The sequence below is a fragment of the Bactrocera oleae genome, chromosome 5, assembly GCF_042242935.1.
Source record: "Bactrocera oleae isolate idBacOlea1 chromosome 5, idBacOlea1, whole genome shotgun sequence".
In the NCBI taxonomy this organism is placed as follows: domain Eukaryota; kingdom Metazoa; phylum Arthropoda; class Insecta; order Diptera; family Tephritidae; genus Bactrocera; species Bactrocera oleae.
In genome coordinates, this window is record NC_091539.1 from 68,967,051 (window position 1) to 68,986,736 (window position 19,686).

The 19,686-nt window shown below is 33.2% G+C and overlaps 2 protein-coding genes across 5 annotated transcripts in view; one reads left to right on the forward strand and one right to left on the reverse strand.

The window, feature by feature from the left end:
• The window catches only part of LOC106615783 (Phosphatidic Acid Phospholipase A1), a 52,667-nt gene that overhangs the window by 8,870 nt on the left and 24,111 nt on the right, over positions 1-19,686 (reverse strand). Inside the window, exon 1 of one of the 2 annotated variants that reach the window (XM_036365560.2) lies at positions 16,867-17,044. The exons of the other annotated variant lie outside the window; for it this stretch is intronic. Coding sequence (XP_036221453.2) covers positions 16,867-16,879 — 13 coding nt within the window. The 5' untranslated portion in view covers positions 16,880-17,044. Of the gene's footprint in view, positions 1-16,866; positions 17,045-19,686 lie in introns of those variants that run through there. 2 annotated transcript variants of the gene reach the window in all.
• LOC106615784 (uncharacterized) overlaps positions 13,615-19,686 on the forward strand; it is a 29,723-nt gene continuing 23,651 nt past the window's right edge. Inside the window, exons 1-2 of one of the 3 annotated variants that reach the window (XM_070109427.1) lie at positions 13,615-13,720; positions 14,125-14,253. The gene's annotated coding sequence lies outside the window, so the exon portion shown is untranslated. Of the gene's footprint in view, positions 13,721-14,124; positions 14,254-17,538; positions 18,732-19,686 lie in introns of those variants that run through there. The other 2 variants (XM_036365563.2, XM_014232128.3) reach the window with 2 other exon arrangements.

Here is a 19,686-nt window from a genome sequence, read left to right on the forward strand (position 1 = left end):
TTATTAATGTAAATAAACCGATGAACCATATGAATACAAATAAGTATAAGTCGGATTTGAGTACACAGAGGTATACTTAATTATCTAGAAATATATGTTTGTAAATTGCAATCAGAAATAAATAAGTAAATAAATCCGATTCAAATTAAAAATGTGTTAGAAAACTAATATATTAGAGAAGAAATATAGCGAAGCTTAAGAGCAGGAATTTTAAAAAAACTTGGTTGTAGCGAATTTCGAATTCAATAATTTCGCGCAATTTTTTTTAACATATGGTATACTCACATACATATGTATACACTAATGACTGAAATTGAGTATAGTATTTTCATACCATTTCTAACCTAAAACCAAATTAATTTTTTAGACTTTATTCATTATTTAAGCACCAGCATCGCACACCTAGCGCTTCATTTCATTCAAAGAAGCTCAGTGACATAGCGCTATTGCTGGAATCAAAATACTTAAGACACGAACTCGCACACTGTCAGCTTCATGTTGCAATTTAAGCGTGAACAAATTCAACTTTTACTAGCAACAATAAATCAAAGCCCGAAAAGCGCTACAACAAAGACGGATAACTGTCATGCTTGTAAAAATATTGCACATTTACATATGCGATGAGCAAAGATGCGTCAAGAAGCTCAATGCCACCAATTCAATACAACATCCGCACAGCTTCTAACAGCATTTGCTTCGATTCATCAACCAATAATGATCCATTGAGAGGAGAAATTAATAAAAATGCACATATTAATTAAAAATTATCGCGAGTATATAATTACATCGTCAATTTTCTACCGCTTTATGGCGGATCTATTTGAGTATGCAGACACTTGGGCACCTGCAGCGCTGGCAAACGCTTCGGAGCAGCGACTGCAGTTAATCAACCAAAGCTGGGCATCATTACGCGCGTACAACAACAGCAACAATCGCACTGCATGTCAGCTTGTTGTGTTGTCGCTCGTGCTAGAGCTTATGCAAGCTGCATCAGCTTGCGGTTTAACCGTTAGTTGTTTTTAAAATAAATTAAAAACGGTAATTATAAATATAAATATAGCCGAGAGAGATAACTTTATGTAAATTAGTAAGGTGATTTGCATTAAAGTAATAATTTATTTAATAATAGTTTATGAATTGTAATAAAATATTTCGAACCGCAGCAGAAGCAGCTCTTGCATATTGCGAGTATAATTAATTGACTTTGTAAAGGAAACATCTTTGTTTATTGGTCGCTCAAATGCAAATACTGAGCACCACTGTTTATTGAATTTGTTAAGCAAGCAATTAGAGTGGTTACTCTAAAAGCTGGCAAGTCATGGCAACAAATGTTACCCTAAGTGAAATGAATAAGATGCAAACTAATTCATTACTAGTATGCACCCAAAAAGTCAGTCTTGTCAGTCTTGTGTGGACAAGCAAATGGGATTTTCACATAAGGGTCGTCAATTATTAGTTACTGGTCACATGTGCATCAGTTCTATACCATTTGAAAAGGACAAAAATATGTCTAGTCCAATTGTTGTGATAATATATTTAAGGGGTTACATGGGTTCCGTCGTGCAAAAAACGCCCTATTTTCAATAATTTTTTTTTATATATAAAATTAAATATTTTATTCAAACTTTTTATTATTCCGAAGATACATATTTGATAAAGAATTTGTTGCCAGCAGAATTTCTGACAGGATCGTTAAAAGTAAATTAGGTATTTTTGATAGTCGTTTTTACAAAAGCATGCAAATTTTGGTGAAAATTTCTCGACGTTTTTATACTCGTGCAACATGCTGCTACAGAGTATAATATTTTTATTCCTCTAACGGTTGTTTCTATCAGCTAATACTAATCAAGTTAGATGTAGAGTTATATATATATATATATAAAGGATCAGGATGATGAGACGTGCTGAAATCCGATTGTTTTTTGGCACCATAAGTTCATTTTTTAAATGGGCGTAACTCCACCACTGCCATGCCCACACAACGCCAATAATCGTCATAACTGCAATCCATTCTCGATTTTGATTTTGCTGCAATCTCTGAAGAAATAATTCAGAGTGGACCACTATAGCATATAGCTGCCAAACTAACAACTATCTGCTACAGAGTCCGATTTGACCAATTTACAAAGGTGTCATTGACTCCATAAAATGTAAACAAAAGGCAATTGTTAACAAAGGTTGTTGACTTCGATAAATCTAAAATAGGTTGTGGACTTGGCTAAATGTAAACAAAAGGTTCATTGACCTCATAAAATGTAAACAAAGGGTTCATTGATCTTGGCAAAATGTAAACAATAAGGTCATTGACCTCATAATGTAAACAAAAGGGTCACCGACCCTAAATGTAAACAAAGGTATTGACTTCGCTAAATGAAAAAAAAAAATGGTTGTGGACTTCGCTAAATCGAAAATGGGTTGTGGACTTGGCTAAATGTAAACAAAAGGTTCATTGACCCCATAAAATGTAAACAAAGGGTTCATTGACCTTGGCAAAATGTAAACATAAGGTCATTGACCTCATAATGTAAACAAAAGAATCATCGACCCCATAAAATGTAAACAAAAGGGTCACCGACCCTAAATGTAAACAAAGGTTGTTGACTTCGCTAAATGAAAAAAATGGTTCTGGACTTCGCTAAATCGAAAATAGGTTGTGGACTTGGCTAAATGTAAACAAAAGGTTCATTGACCCCATAAAATGTAAACAAAGGGTTCATTGACCTTGGCAAAATGTAAACATAAGGTTATTGACCTCATAATGTAAACAAAAGGGTCATCGACTCCATAAAATGTAAACAAAAGGGTCACCGACCCTAAATGTAAACAAAGGTTGTTGACTTCGCTAAATGAAAAAATGGTTCTGGACTTCGCTAAATCGAAAATAGGTTGTGGACTTGGCTAAATGTAAACAAAAAGTTCATTGACCTCATAAAATGTAAACAAAGGGTTCATTGACCTTGGCAAAATGTAAACAATAAGGTCATTGACCTCATAATGTAAACAAAAGGGTCATCGACCCCATAAAATGTAAACAAAAGGGTCACTGGCCCTAAATGTAAACAAAGGTTGTTGACTTCGCTAAATGAAAAAAATGGTTGTGGACTTCGCTAAATCGAAAATGGGTTGTGGACTTGGCTAAATGTAAACAAAAGGTTCACTGACCTCATAAAATGTAAACAAAGGGGTCATTGACCTTGGCAAAATGTAAACAATAGGGTCATTGACCTCATAATGTAAACAAAAGGGTCATCGACCCCATAAAATGTAAACAAAAGAGTCACTGGCCCTAAATGTAATCAAAGGTTGTTGACTTCGCTAAATGGAAAAAATGGTTCTGGACTTCGCTAAATCGAAAATAGGTTGTGGACTTGGCTAAATGTAAACAAAAGGTTTATTGACCTCATAAAATGTAAACAAAGGGTTCATTGACCTTGGCAAAATGTAAACAATAAGGTCATTGATCTCATAATGTAAACAAAAGGGTCATCGACCCCATAAAATGTAAACAAAAGGGTCACTGGCCCTTAATGTAAACAAAGGTTGTTGACTTCGCTAAATGAAAAAATGGTTCTGGACTTCGCTAAATCGAAAATAGGTTGTGGACTTGGCTAAATGTAAACAAAAAGTTCATTGACCTCATAAAATGTAAACAAAGGGTTCATTGACCTTGGCAAAATGTAAACAATAAGGTCATTGACCTCATAATGTAAACAAAAGGGTCATCGACCCCATAAAATGTAAACAAAAGGGTCACTGGCCCTAAATGTAAACAAAGGTTGTTGACTTCGCTAAATGAAAAAAAAGGGTTGTGGACTTCGCTAAATCGAAAATGGGTTGTGGACTTGGCTAAATGTAAACAAAAGGTTCACTGACCTCATAAAATGTAAACAAAGGGTTCATTGACCTTGGCAAAATGTAAACAATAAGGTCATTGACCTCATAATGTAAACAAAAGGGTCATCGACCCCATAAAATGTAAACAAAAGGGTCACTGGCCCTTAATGTAAACAAAGGTTGTTGACCTCATAAAATGTAAACAAAGGGTTCATTGACCTTGGCAAAATGTAAACAATAAGGTCATTGACCTCATAATGTAAACAAAAGGGTCATCGACCCCATAAAATGTAAACAAAAGGGTCACTGGCCCTAAATGTAAACAAAGGTTGTTGACTTCGCTAAATGAAAAAAAAGGGTTGTAGACTTCGCTAAATCGAAAATGGGTTGTGGACTTGGCTAAATGTAAACAAAAGGTTCACTGACCTCATAAAATGTAAACAATAGGGTCATTGACCTCATAATGTAAACAAAAGGGTCATTGACCCCATAAAATGTAAACAAAAGGGTCACTGGCCCTAAATGTAAACAAAGGTTGTTGACTTCGCTAAATGGAAAAAATGGTTCTGGACTTCGCTAAATCGAAAATAGGTTGTGGACTTGGCTAAATGTAAACAAAAGGTTCATTGACCTCATAAAATGTAAACAAAAGGGTCACTGGCCCTAAATGTAAACAAAGGTTGTTGACTTCGCTAAATGAAAAAATAGGTTGTGGACTTGGCTAAATCGAAAATAGGTTGTGGACTTAGCTAAATGTAAAAAAAGGTTCATTGTCCTCATAAAATGTAAACAAAGGGTTCATTGACCTTGGCAAAATGTAAACAATAAGGTCATTGACCTCATAATGTAAACAAAAGGGTCATCGACCCCATAAAATGTAAACAAAAGGATCACTGCCCCTAAATGTAAACAAAGGTTGTTGACTTCGCTAAATGGAAAAATGGTTCTGGACTTCGCTAAATCGAAAATAGATTGTGGACTTGGCTAAATTTAAACAAAAGGCTCATTGACCTTATAAAATATCAACCAAATATCAATTGACCTTGGAAAAACGTAAACAGTAAGGTTATTGACCTCATAATGTAAACAAAGGGGCAACGACCCCATAAAATGTAAACAAAAGAATCCCAAATGTAAACAAAGATTAGAGAATTGGTTAAATGTAAACAAAAAGACATCCCGTGAAGGGTATAAGTGCTTCGGTGCAGCTGAAATTAACATTTTTCTAGTTTAACATAAAGTTTTGCTATATCTGAATGTATTTTCCTTACTTTGATATTTGCAAGTTGCAAGAGTTTAAAATGTTCGGTTACACCCGAACTTAGCTCTTTCTTACTTGTTTGATTTTAAAATAGTTGTAATTGAACCAAAAAAAATCCTCCACAGCAAGACCTTGTAATATATATGTTAAAGACCGGAGTAAAATTTCATAAAGATCAGTTGAGTAGTTCGTGAGAAATCTTGACAAACGACTTTGAAAACACAAAGTTACCTGACCTCGAGCACGCAACTTTTCAAAGCTGTATCTCCAAAACTATTACTGGTATCAACTTGAGAATTTAGGACAATATTTCAGAGAGGTTGTAGAATTTAATAAAGACATATAACTGCTCAAGTACCTTTGAAGAGTATTAAAAGCGAAATTTTTAACAAAAAATTTATCATTTATCAGGCGGTCGATCATTTATATATTTATTTTATAGGGTCTCCGACGTTTCCTTCTGGGTGTTACTAACTTTGTGGCAATCTTAATATATCCTGTTCAGGGTGTAAAAATTGTGCGAGACACTGTAGAGTTTGGAGACCTAGTCAAGTAATGAAAATCTAATCGTTGTAACGGAAGAAAGTATTCCACAAGTAATTTTGAGAAACGGTGACGATCGACAATTCCGGTTTTGTTGACCCGACCCTTAAAAAGCTGCTTTTCAAGCATTGATTTGCGTTTTTTTCAGCCCCTTATGTGAATTGGAAAGTTGTGAAAAAATATATTGAATATAAGAATGCGAATTAGGTGTGTGCAAACCTGGAAGGAATCAAGCATTTAAAGGAGATTTGGACGCTTCGCAAGTTTTAGCACTAAATAAAAACAAAAACCACAAATCGTACAAAGCAAAATAATATTGATCAATTGATACACAAAGTAAGGTATGATCTCTAATAATACAACCAAACGCATACAATTAAAAGGGAAATAAAAATCAAGATAGAGATTTTTATAAAATATATTAAAAAAAAGCCTTTTAAATTCCAGTAGCTAAAAGACATAATGGAGCCAAAGTATTAGCAGCATATATGGTTATGTACACATCTACTCATAAATAAGAATCCGATCTGTATAATAAGAAAAAAAGCTTCAACAATATTGCAGATAACGAGAATTCCAGTGAACTGCAGCTTAGCTAATGAAACCATTTGGGGCACTCAAGCTCGCCGCGCCAAGAAAGTCAAGAAAATGTGTGTATGTATGTGTGTCTGTTTATGCAAATCATCAGAATACCTAGATCCGCGTAAACATAAATAAAAGTGAGTAAAAGACACCAGCTCCAAATGTGCAATGGCAGAAAAATGCTGTATAAGCAATAGCAACAGCAACAACAGCAACGGCAGCATTGAAAAAATGACACTTGCCATATTGTTTTGGCCATAAACGTGCTGCAGCTGTAGCAGCTTGGGCCTTAATGTAACATATGTATTTTTGTTTGTATGTACCATATATGTGTGTGTATTTTTGCAGGGGCTTTTGTTTACTTTTCCGCAAGTGTTTGTAAAATTTTTAGTTTCGTTGAAGTTACCTCGATCTTGAAACGTGTTTTGCAGGCCAAAAAGAAATGCGTTCCAAAAACTACAACAAAAAACCATAATTTACGAGTTGACATGCATGTGCGTGTGTGTATATGCTGGCGCATAAAACATAAACAAAGTTTTTACCAAAATAAGCCCAGCAGAAGCAAAGTCATGTATGTACGTGCGTGTGTCTGTGTCTCATTTGAATGCATATTGTGAAGCAGCAAGAGCAATGAAAACGGCTCTGCATCAAAAGCCAACAAGAGCTTATAAACACAAAGCAAAACTAAAAAAATTAAATTAAACAAAATAATAAAAATAAATTTAGAATGACATTAAAAATCTGCTGTAAAAATATGTTAATGTGGAAAAAAGCAGTTACCTCTTAGGAAACGGCGCATATTTGACACGATTCTCGCTATCAATAATAACTTCACTAAAATTTAATTGCTAAAATATGATATTTCGATTGAAAATATCATTTAAAACATTAAAATTTATTTATTTAATCTAAAAGAGCTGGAAATTTCGAAATAGTAAAAGGCTTGATATCAATAGAAGAATTCTTTAACTAGACTGGGCTTGGCGCTATGGTCAAATTATTTAAGTTTGTTGTTTGTTCATTATACCCTGAACAGGGTTTATTAATTTTGCCACGAAGTTTGTTTGTATCACCCAGAAGTAAACGTCGGAGACCCTATAAAATATAAGTATTCATAAATAATCAGCATGATGTGCTGAGTTGATTTAGCCTGTCTGTATATTCACGAACTAGTCGCTCAATTTTTAAGCTATCGATCTAAAACTTTTGCATCGGTCCTTTTCTCTCTAAGAAGCTGCTACTTTGTCGAAACGGTCGATATCGGAGCATAGCATATAGCTGTCATACAAATTGAACAATCGGAATCAAGTGCTTTTATGAGAAACTTTTTTATTTGACGTAATATCTACACGAAATTTGGCATGAGTTATTTTCTAAGGCAACAATGTAATCCCCGAAGAAATTGTTTAGATCGGATCACTATAGCATATAGCTGCCAAACAAACGAACGATCATCAAGTTATAGTAAGGAGCCTCTGTATTTGTGAAGAGTATTAGAGCTTTGGTGCAATCGAAGTTAACGTTTTTTCTTGTTTTTGAATAGTTTTTTTTTTGTAACTGTTCTTTTTACCGTCGTAATATTCAATATTTGTTGCTAATCTGTGTGGCTTCGAAACCATAAATGAAAAAATATCTAAAAGTGTACTCTAATTTCGAGCTCAGATTCTAACACATTATTCGCTTGCCTCTGGTCATATCTATTTTGTTGACCAGAAAAAGCGGTATACAAATTAAAATTTTTTTAGAATTCTTATAAATAAGAGAAGGCATGACAAAATTATTCGAATTAAATTATTTTTCAAATATACCAATGATACATATGTATGTCTTTAGAAATATTACGCTACTCAGAAAATTTCCTACTGGGGAGTTGTCTGACCCCACACATTTGGTTCTTACTTATAAATTTTTATTCACCATATACTGTCTGATCGTTTGTTTATTTTTCCCTTTGCGCTTTAGTTTTCCTTATTATACTACTTCGTCAGAAGGAAGTGTACGCATCGAGTTTTATTCTCTTTATATATCCATTTTTTGTGTGTTAATTTTAATAAAACCCAACCAATTAGGAACTGCTCGCACGCGATGTACATTTTTAATAAACAGATACAAATTTATAATATTATTATTCTGTTTCACATAATTTTTTTCTTCGATCGTTTTCGAAATACACACATACATATACATACTACTCTTGGCTACACATTCATATGCATATTTGAATATAAACAATTACGCTACATAAATTAGCACAATACAATGAACTTTCGTCACTTCTGAAGTGTTCCGTTTTTATTGGTGTCAGGAACCGTACAGAAGGTCTGCGGTCACAGACTGTCCGGTGTCGCTAATTTTTCAAATATATGCCATACAATTCAAGTGCGTTCAAATGTTTCAAATTTCTGGTAAAAAAATCTATAAATTTGGTAATAAGAAGCAGTGTTTATATAAAATAAGCAAGGAACGGGGAAAAGATTTGTTAAAAGAGGGTTTCAAGGAAACCAGCTTCAAATGACTAAGGCAATATTAGATTGGTCTAGTTTTCGGCAAAGGCAAGACAAGTAGAAAACATAGAGAGAGAGGATGTTTAGAAACAAATTTTTCCTGTTTATTTTCTTATGTTCTTTCATGAAGTCTTTCGTCTGATTATAAATTAAACACAATAATGGATTTGGAGTTTCAGGGGCTAAATAAAACTAGTGACAGAGAGTAGAAGAGATCGTGTTAAGCATAGATACACTTAAATACTAAAATTGTTCATAAACTTAAAAATTTAATACGAGTTTATGACGCAACCCGCAACAGTACATACTTTAGATTCTTTTAAACACTGCAATGTGTTAATAAACCCAAAAGTTAAACTCGAGTTAATCACACAACCGCAAAAAAAAATCTCTTAAACACTACAATATGTACATAAACTCCAAACTTAAACACGAGTTTATAGAGCAAACAGAATAAATACATCCCATCTTGCAGAATAATTAAAAAATATACAAATCCAAGACAGAGTTATAATCGGTTATGCCAATCGCAGCTTAAGAGCTCAATAGAGTTAGAGATGGAACATTTATGGATAAAATTTAGGCTAAAAGTTGAAAATGTGAAATACTTTAAAAATAGTTTATGAAAAGAAGAGATTTATTTCTGGCAATCGGAATAGAGATATATTCACCCACTTTGGCTTTGTTTTACTCTGATCAACATATTTTCTAATGAAAATAACAACTCGTTTGTTCAATTCAAATTTAATGCAAGAAAGTAAGACAGCGTTTAGTAGAATTTTAACACTTCACCAAATACTTCACCACCTGCTGCAAAAAATACTAAAATTTGCGTTGCAAAGTGAAAAATGCAAGCAAATTCAAAAATCTGCTGTAACAACAAAGTTTGCTGTGACAAAAATAATAGTAATCTGTTTCTGTGCTTTTCGGTTGTATATTTACAACGTAAAATCGCTTAGCTAAACACTGTGTAAACATTTCAGGTTGTCAAATGTAACTGCTTTGAATAATTCGGAATATGTAGCCAAAGGCTGATGAATCGTAAAAAATTTAGACATAAACTGGTAATAATTGTACAACAACTGCAAGCAAATAATATTTTCATATATATACAGATGTATGTACATATGTGTTGAGTCTTTGGCATTAAGTGACTAACATTGTTTTAGCAGAAGATTACTCTGTGGACAATTGAGTAATTTATTGACATGCGAACGTCGCGCTGACAGTTACAAAAGCCATAAAGTAAATATAGAGTCATCGAAAATTTCCAATATTTACATGTACAATGTATGTACTTATATATAATATTTGATATACCTGCTAAGTTTTGTTTGCCATTGCTGATGTGTTCAATACAATATTTGCATTTGCACATACATATATGCATAAATATATACTATATATCATTATTTTATTATTATTTTTTTATGTTTAACACCTTTTGAGAATTGTGCTAGAAAAATAAGTGTTTAAATAAACACGACACGCCTTCTACGCAATGAGTACTTTGTGGTGGAAATGAATGAAAGCGAGTTATTCCCCATGACTGTGCGCGGATAAGCCAAACAAATAAATGCAAAAAATTGCGATTAGGAATTTTTGAAAAAATTTATGTAGATAAAAAATAAAAAAATAAAGAAAAAACTGCAAAAATTTTATTTTTTATCATAACCTAAATTTACAAACATATTGCTTTTGTTCCCAAAAATTATAAATGCCTTTGCTGGCTATGCTCTTTATGATGTCATATCCAAGTGCATATCACCCAAACTCATCAAATATTTCATACTTCTCTTATTTTTGGCTGAAAATCCAACCTTTCCTTTTAAATCACGCGTAAATACCCTTTTTAAGCCAAACATAATAATTTAGCTCGACCGCAAACAGAAATAAACGGTAGCCACAAACGCTTAACAAACAAAAATTAAAAAAAAATAAAACAGGCGAACACATTTAAATTTATATGTATGTAGGTATAACCAGTATATACCAATTCGAAATGCAGACAGACGAACTCGATCATAAATTTGTGATTTACAAAAAAACTGCTAAAAAGTGGAGAAAAATTGCAGCTGTTCGCAAAATCGAGCCAAAAAATAACAACAACAATAACAGATTAAAAAAAATAATCAAACTTGCATCTTACCGGCTTGTGTTGACCGCATGCGCAGCACGCGCTATAGCACGCCTCGAAAAAGGAAAAAGAAAAACAGCATGAATACAAAAACAACAAAAAACGAAAACAAAATGGACATAAATATGCCGAAAAAGGTTAACCGCAAAACGAACAGCAGCCAAAAAGCTTTTAACATTGTAGAATACTTTTACACACATATGTATGGTGTTTGGACACATAAAAAACAAAAACAAAACACTCACTAGGTTGTACACCCTTAATATAACACAATTTATGACGGACTGACGGTCTAGGTAGCACTTCTTTTAAGTTTTGTTATAATAATTTTTTTATTTATCATTTTTTACAAATTTATTATAATTTTTTCTTTCAATTTGGTTTCACTGCCATTATTTTGCCCATCAAATACCACAACAAAACAAAGCAAAAAAAACAATAAATATTAATACAAATCATCGGTAGAGAAAACCTATTTATTATACGCATCTATTTCGCAGTAATCTGATAAAAATTTCAAAACAAAAACCAAAAACGAAAACAAATGATGCTTCCAAAAATTCCAAAACAATTACAAGAGGAGCACAAGAGCAAGAGCCATCAGTGGAGAAGCTGCACGATTTCATTAGGCAGTCGTGTAGCCGCCGAGGTAGCCGTCCCGACTGCCCGGAGGTGTTAGCTAAGTGTGCTTTATTCGTTTTGCGGTTCAAATCATTAAAGAGATGTACAAATGGAGTGAGTCAAAAGGAATTCAGTATTGAAAAAATGTCTTCAATTGCACACAATTCATTGTTATTTCTTTTTGTATTTTTGTTTGGAGATCCAAAAAATGTAAATGTAGGAATTTGAGCAGTAGAGTTTTTTGGCAGCTAATGGCTTCGACCTTAAAAATTGAAGGGAGTATACCAAGTTTTGTATGTGTTTTGTCAATGCCAAAATCCTGCTGCAAATCTAATAAATTTTATTGCATAAGTGAGGGCTTTATAAACAAACGCTCAACTGTCGAACGGTGATGGCGGGACGATGAAGTGTGCACTAGATTTTACTTCAAAAACGCAATTTTTAAAAGCCGATGCCGCAAATGTATGTCTGTTAGAGAGAAAATTCAAACTCGACCTACATTGAAAGTAAAGTAAGTAAAGTAAAAATGAATAAAAGAGGGTGAATAATAGGTAAACTATTTAGGCGTCTTTCACAATACTAACTTGCAATAGGAATTCTTATTAGGACAACACAAAACTAAAAGTAGATTGATTAAAAGAGATAGAGATATTTCAGAAATTTGATAGTACAAGGGAGCAGTGTGTTTCGTATAACACATTTTTTCATTGAAACGAAAGAGGCTACCAAAAATTTTTAATTTTAATTGATTTTACATAACTTCATTTTTATTTGCATAATTTGGACCTTCTTTCACTGTTATGATTTAGCTTCTTGTATACCTAGCAGTCACATAGTATAATGTTATTCAGTATCTTTAAGGGCTATTTGAGAGGTTATGAACTTTTTGAAGAGGCATTTTATTTAACAAATAAATAAAAATAATGCATATTTTCGGAATTTAATACACTTTAACATTCGGTGATTCATTTTTTATTCCCTTGATCTCGTAGCCGATCTCCAGGAAGAACTCCAAAAAAAAGGTGTCTGGCGATGTCGTACACTTTCAGCTTTAAATTATTTCAAATCCAAAAATCAGCAAAACTTATAATTACTATATTACAGGTAATGATTAAAGAACTAATAAAAATTTTGATTTTTGACAAAATGGCGACTTCATAAAAAAAAGTAGTTGTTTGTGAAAAAAATTTACACATCATAGTGGCTTAAAAATTCGTAATTACTATCAAAAATCTTATTTCTTCGATCATTACTTAACAAATATATGCAAAAAGCTGGGGTACAAATTTCAAATCGATCGGTTCAGCCGTTTCATTGCAAAGGATTTCTCACCGACTCTAAAAACGTCGTTTCTGAAAATACGCGGATATCTTCGAAACTATTTGCCGGATCCACTTCAAATTTTCGTAAAACATTTTCAAATCGATATTTTGACTCATACTAGATTTTACTTAAGATTTATTTTTGTACAACTAACTTTAAACCTTTATAAGAGCTTAGTACACACTTTTAAGAAATTCTGAGTGGAAATCAAATAACCTGGTTCAATTAGCAAAATATATTAGAAAAACTTCTGAATATATAACAGAGATCGGTGGTATGCACATTATTACAAGAAAAACAAAAAAGGCGGTAAATACTTTTTAACAAGAGATGCGGGTTTTAAGCCAGCAGATGATTCATTTTGAGCGAATACACAGTTAAGCTTTGTAAAATACACGACAAGTACATTTAAAGTATAAATTGTAATTGCTGAAACACAACGGATATGTCGTCAGCATATAATAAATATATAAGTATGTATATACTAAATTGTTATTGTTTTTTTAAATATTACAACATAAATAAATATGTATATTTGTCCCCCTTCGTTTTTAGTATCTGCACTATCTGTTCTTATCAATGGGGCTTTCAATGGCAAGCATTTTATGTCAAAAGCCACTCCTTAGAAAAAAACCACAAGAAAAACACCTTGTAGCAAGTGGACTCATGTGTAGGGCAAATATGCAATAGGCGAGTAAATATGTACACAAAATGTTGCCAGCTTATTTGCTAACGAATTTACAGTGCCATTTAAATGAAATCGAAATTAAAATAAATTGACTTGTGAGACGCACAAAAAGCCTGATGACAGGTGCCCACGGTGTTTAGTAGCCGATTAGTGAGCGTTAAGAAAGGTGCCGTGGAAAATTGCGAAATAACGGTGGAGTAATCGAATGAAAGTGTGATTATTGAAACGTAAAGGACATACTCAAAAGTTAATAAAACAAATTAAAAACACAATATTAAAAAATTAACAAAAAAACTTGTGTAAAGAAAAAAATTATTTAATAATTGTTCAAAAAAAACATCGTAAATAGTATTAGCTTCAAAAATAAAATATATATAAAAAAGAATATACTAAAAGAGTGCTAAACTTGAACTTTAAAGAAGTCATTTAATGAAATTAAAAATTACTTTTTGCCATTTTTGATTAAGCCGTGATTACAGCAAATTTTCCAGTTGAGCTTAACTCAAAAACAAACTGTGTTTAAATTCCACAACAAAACAAAAATTAAAATGCCAAACAAATTAAATTTACAATCAAAAAAAATTTAAAAAATTAAATGCAAATATTTAATATTTATTACAATTTATTGCAGTTTAACGTAAATCATATATCGTTTTAAACATTATACCGCAAAATACTGCGTTCGAAAATCAACAAATTCAAGTTTAAGCTTTTGAGTGCAACAAACCAAGCTCGAACAAAAGGTGTAAATTGTCTACAGGTATGCATAAAACAGTACTTGAAACACACTCGTAAATTAAAAAACTATTAATTATAGCAATAATTCATCACGCTTATTTATTCATCGCTTTTAGAGCCCTTCTTTATAGCGCAGTTTTTGCATAACAAAAGTATTTAAACTGGCACATTCATATGTATATTCTATTCAGAAAACTTGATTTATAGTGGCGTGTCGATTTTTTGTTGAACATTTTTACGAAGATTTTGCCATAAATTGACATGTTAAAGGGAATTTTCAGCTGGATGAACCGGTTACTTACGCCTTGTAAATTTTTTTTTTTATTTGAAAGACAAATATTTCTCGTTGTTAAATTCATAAGCCAACACATTTCTACTGCTTTTTTATACTTAGTGTACTTTTGAAGAACGGATAGTATGGTTTGACAGATACTTTTAAAGATCGGGTGCTGTTCAGAGTACCGTATACATACCGTATAAGTTTTATAATGTTTTTGAGCATGCTGAGCACAAGTTTAGTGAAAATATATTTAAAGAAAAACATAAATTTTTCCAGATAAAGGTGATATTTCTATTTTTCTGACTTTGAGTGATAAACTTTTAAAACAATATTCTTTGCAAAAATAAATAAATAAAATTGCAAAGTTTTTTTTAAATCCGATATACTTGCCAATCTAAATTCCATTTAATTATATTTTTTCAATACTCGGATTTCAATACAATATTTATAGCGTTTTCTTTTCTCACAAAAATGTCGCATTTATTGTTCTGCTCTATGCCTTGGCTGTCAAATTTGCGTGCTCTGTTCTCTCTTTCAATTTTTCCAGGTTCGTTTGTTCTTTTCTCAAAATGTTGCCTTCTAACCAGAAAAAAAAATGCATAATTTTCTGGGTGGGAGTTGCCCAGCGGTTGTTTATTTATCGCTTTTGATAGTTATGTTTATTAATCAAGTATTTTTACTAATTATTATGAATCAGTAAATTTTGTTAAGCTCAATGCTGAAAATTGCAAATGAGTTAGTTGGCATTTTTTTTTTTGTTCTTTGGTCAAGTCAAACATGGAACATTTTTACAAGGTTTAATGGAACATTTATATAATGTTGTCATATAATTAGGCAACATTTACATTGAGAAAAGAAAACTGTATTACATATATGAACGCAACTGTTTCAAAAAATTGAATTCAAATTAAAATTTAAATTTCAATATTGACAGCAAATGAAAGATATATGAGAAATCGTTAATGCACATAGAAATATTAAAAAAAAATCATTAGTTTAAGTATCGAATTATATTAACGCATTCTGAAAATTGTATTGTATATATTTTATATGGATAAAGCAAGTATTCACGAAATAAAATGTATATTTGGAATATTTCCATTTTTACATTTATTGATTTTATCTCTTCTGCTTACATTTCATACATTTGTAATTAATATTAAACAAATATTGTAAATTTAGTATGTTGTTTTCAAAATCCTGTTTACGCTTTCATTGCCTTTGTGAATTTCTTTTTCAACTCATTTGTTTATACCTTTAATTGGGATCGCTTTTGTATCAAAATAAGAACTCTAAATATAGAAGTTAATAAATTATTACACCAGACAGTATTTTAGAGGCAGAAACTGTGAGTTCGATGCTATTAATATGCCCGTGCTTGTGAATTTTCTTTTTCTTTAATATTAATGATGGTTAAGAAAACAAGAATGTTCTTTAGTGTTGTGCAGTAATCGCACCGAAAATATACAAACGCGGATTGGCAAATCCTCAACAGTACCGGAACTGTATGTATTCCATAGATACTGAATACCGAGGAATTAAAGCCCAGCTCGGTACGCACAAAAAGCCGAACTTTAAGAGAAATCAGAACATAAAAGAACACATATCACTGATACTTGCATCGAAATGCTCTCCAAAGTACTCAATATTAATTTCCAAATAAAAATAATATTTTGAATTTTTAAACTATATTTTTCAACTATCACTGATAAGATCAAGTGACAACCTTCCAAATTTTCTTTAAATTTAAACCATCCGAACTATACCAGTACACCCAGAAATCTAACAAATCCCGTTTAGCCTACTGCGGCTTATGACGATGTAACGGAAATTTGTTGCGTAACAAAATTTTGTTGCAGTGTAAATAACTCCGCTCAAATAACAATATTTTTAAACGTATTTCCTATGCTGATGTGACTGAATTTTGTTGCGTAACACAATTACGTTGCAGTCTAAATAAGTTTCACTTTAAAAAAAATTGATGTAGTCATTTATTTAAGGTTGTAATTTTTCTGCGGTCATGAAAACCAACTCACTCATACACACCAGACCACCCAACGATTGATGTATTTGATCGTGAAGGCGCACGTGCGCCATACCACTTTCTCACTATTAATTTAATCGCTTTGCGCTAGCCAAAAAAGAAGAAGAAGAGAAAGGTTTAAAATTGTCTGCGCAAATAATCAGCTGCCTCAATAACAGGTGATAGCAGCAGCGCAGATGATTCGTTTTACAATTTTTGTGCACTTTTTGTCTTCGCCACGAAATCGAATCAATCAACGCGGCAACAAGTCACTGTCAATACAATACCACACACACACAAATGCACTTGTTTAGCAACGAAATACTATTTACCTGTAGCTTGCATTTCTACAAGGAGTTATGATGTCCACGTAGTTATCGTTGTCGTTGTTGTTGTTTTTTGTCTTTGCCACTGCTGCGTATGTTGCTATTGCACTGGGTGCAGTTTCTGCCACCAATAAATACATGTAGCTGCCAATGCGACTGCGAACCAGCTAGTCAGACATTTAAGTTATGCGCGAAACCAGCGAAAAAATGCAAGCAAGCACAAAAGAAACACACACAAAAACAAGAAATAGTCGTAAAAAACCATAATAATAACACAAATATTTAGCAGCGCGGCGTGGCGTGCTCTGTGTTGCCACAGTCAGTGGCAGCTGTCATGCAGCCGTGAGCTGTGAGTGTGTTACGCTCACTTGCTCGGCGTGCTAACGCTTTGGCGCTCGCCAAAAACACGCTCCGCGCGAAAACGCATACACTTCACAGGCTTTTCGGCACAGCGCCACTGCAGCAGCAGCAACAACAACAACAGTCAAAGCGCGCGGCATGGTCGCTCAGCCAGTTAGGCGCTCAGTCGAAAAACCAGCTGGCAGCCACCGGCCAGCCACGCAAGCTTTTCATGAGCAGCATGAAAAGCAGCGCTTGCCAGCCCAGCTGCGCGCACTGCACGCCGTTGGTGGCGTTCGCTCGCGCACTCACAGCTGCTGTGCGCTGAACTCTTGCTTTCAGTTTCAGTTTCATTCCAGACTTTGCCGCGCGCACATTTTTCAAATTCTCGGCTTCGCAACGCGAACAGCTCGCGCCGCCAACACGAGCACGTATATATAACTCAATAAAACCGAACAAGCAAAAAACAAAAATTATTAAAGCAACAAAATCCTAACACCCGTTGTGGTAGCCAGTTCAGTTAGTTAGTTGATTGGTATGATAATTTACGCTTACTCGCCTCTTCGAATGCCATGATATTTACGTATGTTGTTTTTGCTATTTGTGCTGAGCTTGTGTTTTACAACATTAACAAAAAATTGCCATGTAAATTGTTCAAAAAAGCAAATAAATAATCAAATACAAAGCAAGCGAGTACGATTTAATTAAACTGGCACAAATTCAATTGCATTAATTTGCACACCTCGTTCATGTCTACATATGTAAGTGTGTGTGTGTGCGCGGAATAACATTTGCATGCATTTTGTGTTTGGAAATTCTTGGCAGTTTCCAAAAATCAATAAATTTTGCGATCAATTGAGGCAGGCATTTTTGAAGTGCTACAACAACAGTGACAACAACTCGCTCACTTCAATACGAGTTTGTGCCTTAAATCTTTTGTGCGCGCAGACTCAAGCCTGTCACTGCGCGGTATGTGCGAGTGTTTTCGGTTTGTTTTTCTTTTACAAACGTGACATTTCACGCGCGTCCTCACAATAAAAGTTCAAATGCCACACAGATAAACGACAAAAGTAAGAACTCTGTTGTAAATGCAAGTCGTAAGATATAAAAAAGTGCTTAAAAATAAAGAATACAAATAGAAAATGTTATTAACGTAGTGCCAACAACAAAAATCGACAAACGGTTATAGTAAACAAATCAAAGTGTCATTAAGTGTCAACCAGTCATCGCCATCTGATAGGCAGCAAATTACTTTTACACACTACCGTTAGTGCACAGTAAAATTCGGAAAAGCGTAATAATAATAAAACAACAATAACTATAGCGGCAGTGATCAGCAAAATTTAATTTAATAACTGTAAATAAGTGGAAATTATCGGTTGTAAAACGGCGTTTTTTCATATAACAATTGTTATTGTAATTGAAAAGGTTGGCATTTGTTTGATTTTGACATATTAAAAGCGCAACAACAACACATATTTGCAACAAAATTTTACATTAATCACTTTAATTCGCTAAGCAGCTATAAAAAGGTAATCGCCGTAGAACAATAAATGCAATTAAGTCTATTGTACGGTCAATAAAAGTAATCATTTTTTATATGTACACATTTACATATATACATATGTACAAGTTATGTATATGCAAAGTGTAAGGTTAACAATTTAATGTAAAGCTGGTGCCTTAGTTAACATGCATGATGCATTATGTGCCACTAAGTATTTATTTAATTTATCAGATATATAATTAATTGAATATGTAAAGCCATTGACCATAAACCATGTGTTTATAGTATGTATATATAACATGGACGCCTATTTACAACAATAGAAACTTCTTGAAAATGCTTTGAAATAACGCCGCGAATGGGTTTTAAATCGGAAATTCGATTTTTTACTTAAATAATGAACTGTTAGTCGAATTGAATTTTTGACCCGAACAGAAAGCCTTTTGTTAAGGTTTGTTTTAGACAATATACAATCCGTTATCTGAAACCGAATATCTAGTTTTTTAACACGCCGAGGCACGTCAACTCGGCAGCATTCACCAAATTTATTTGGGAGATATGATGTTTTATCATATTAGATGGTTTTGTTGGCGACCGTCCTCAGTCCTAGTGCTATATAAGAAACTTTGGTAGCGGGGTTCTGCAGTGATATGCTATCTTATGATGTGACATTTTATCATATGACATGTTATTATTGTTTTGGCGGCAGTTCTCAGCCCTGACCCTATATAAGAAACGGTAGCTGGGTCCAAGCGATGGTCAGTGTTGTCATATGATGTGATATGTTATCAAGTGATGTGATGTGTTGTCATATGACTCACTTACACTAAATTTTTGTTTTTATACGCTGAACAGAAGCCAGAAGGAATCATCCCTATAGACACTCTAAAGTATATATATAAATGATCAGCGTGACGAGCTGTCTGTCTGCAACTAAGCAAGCGATTTAATCAGTTTTTGAAATATCCATCTGAAATTTT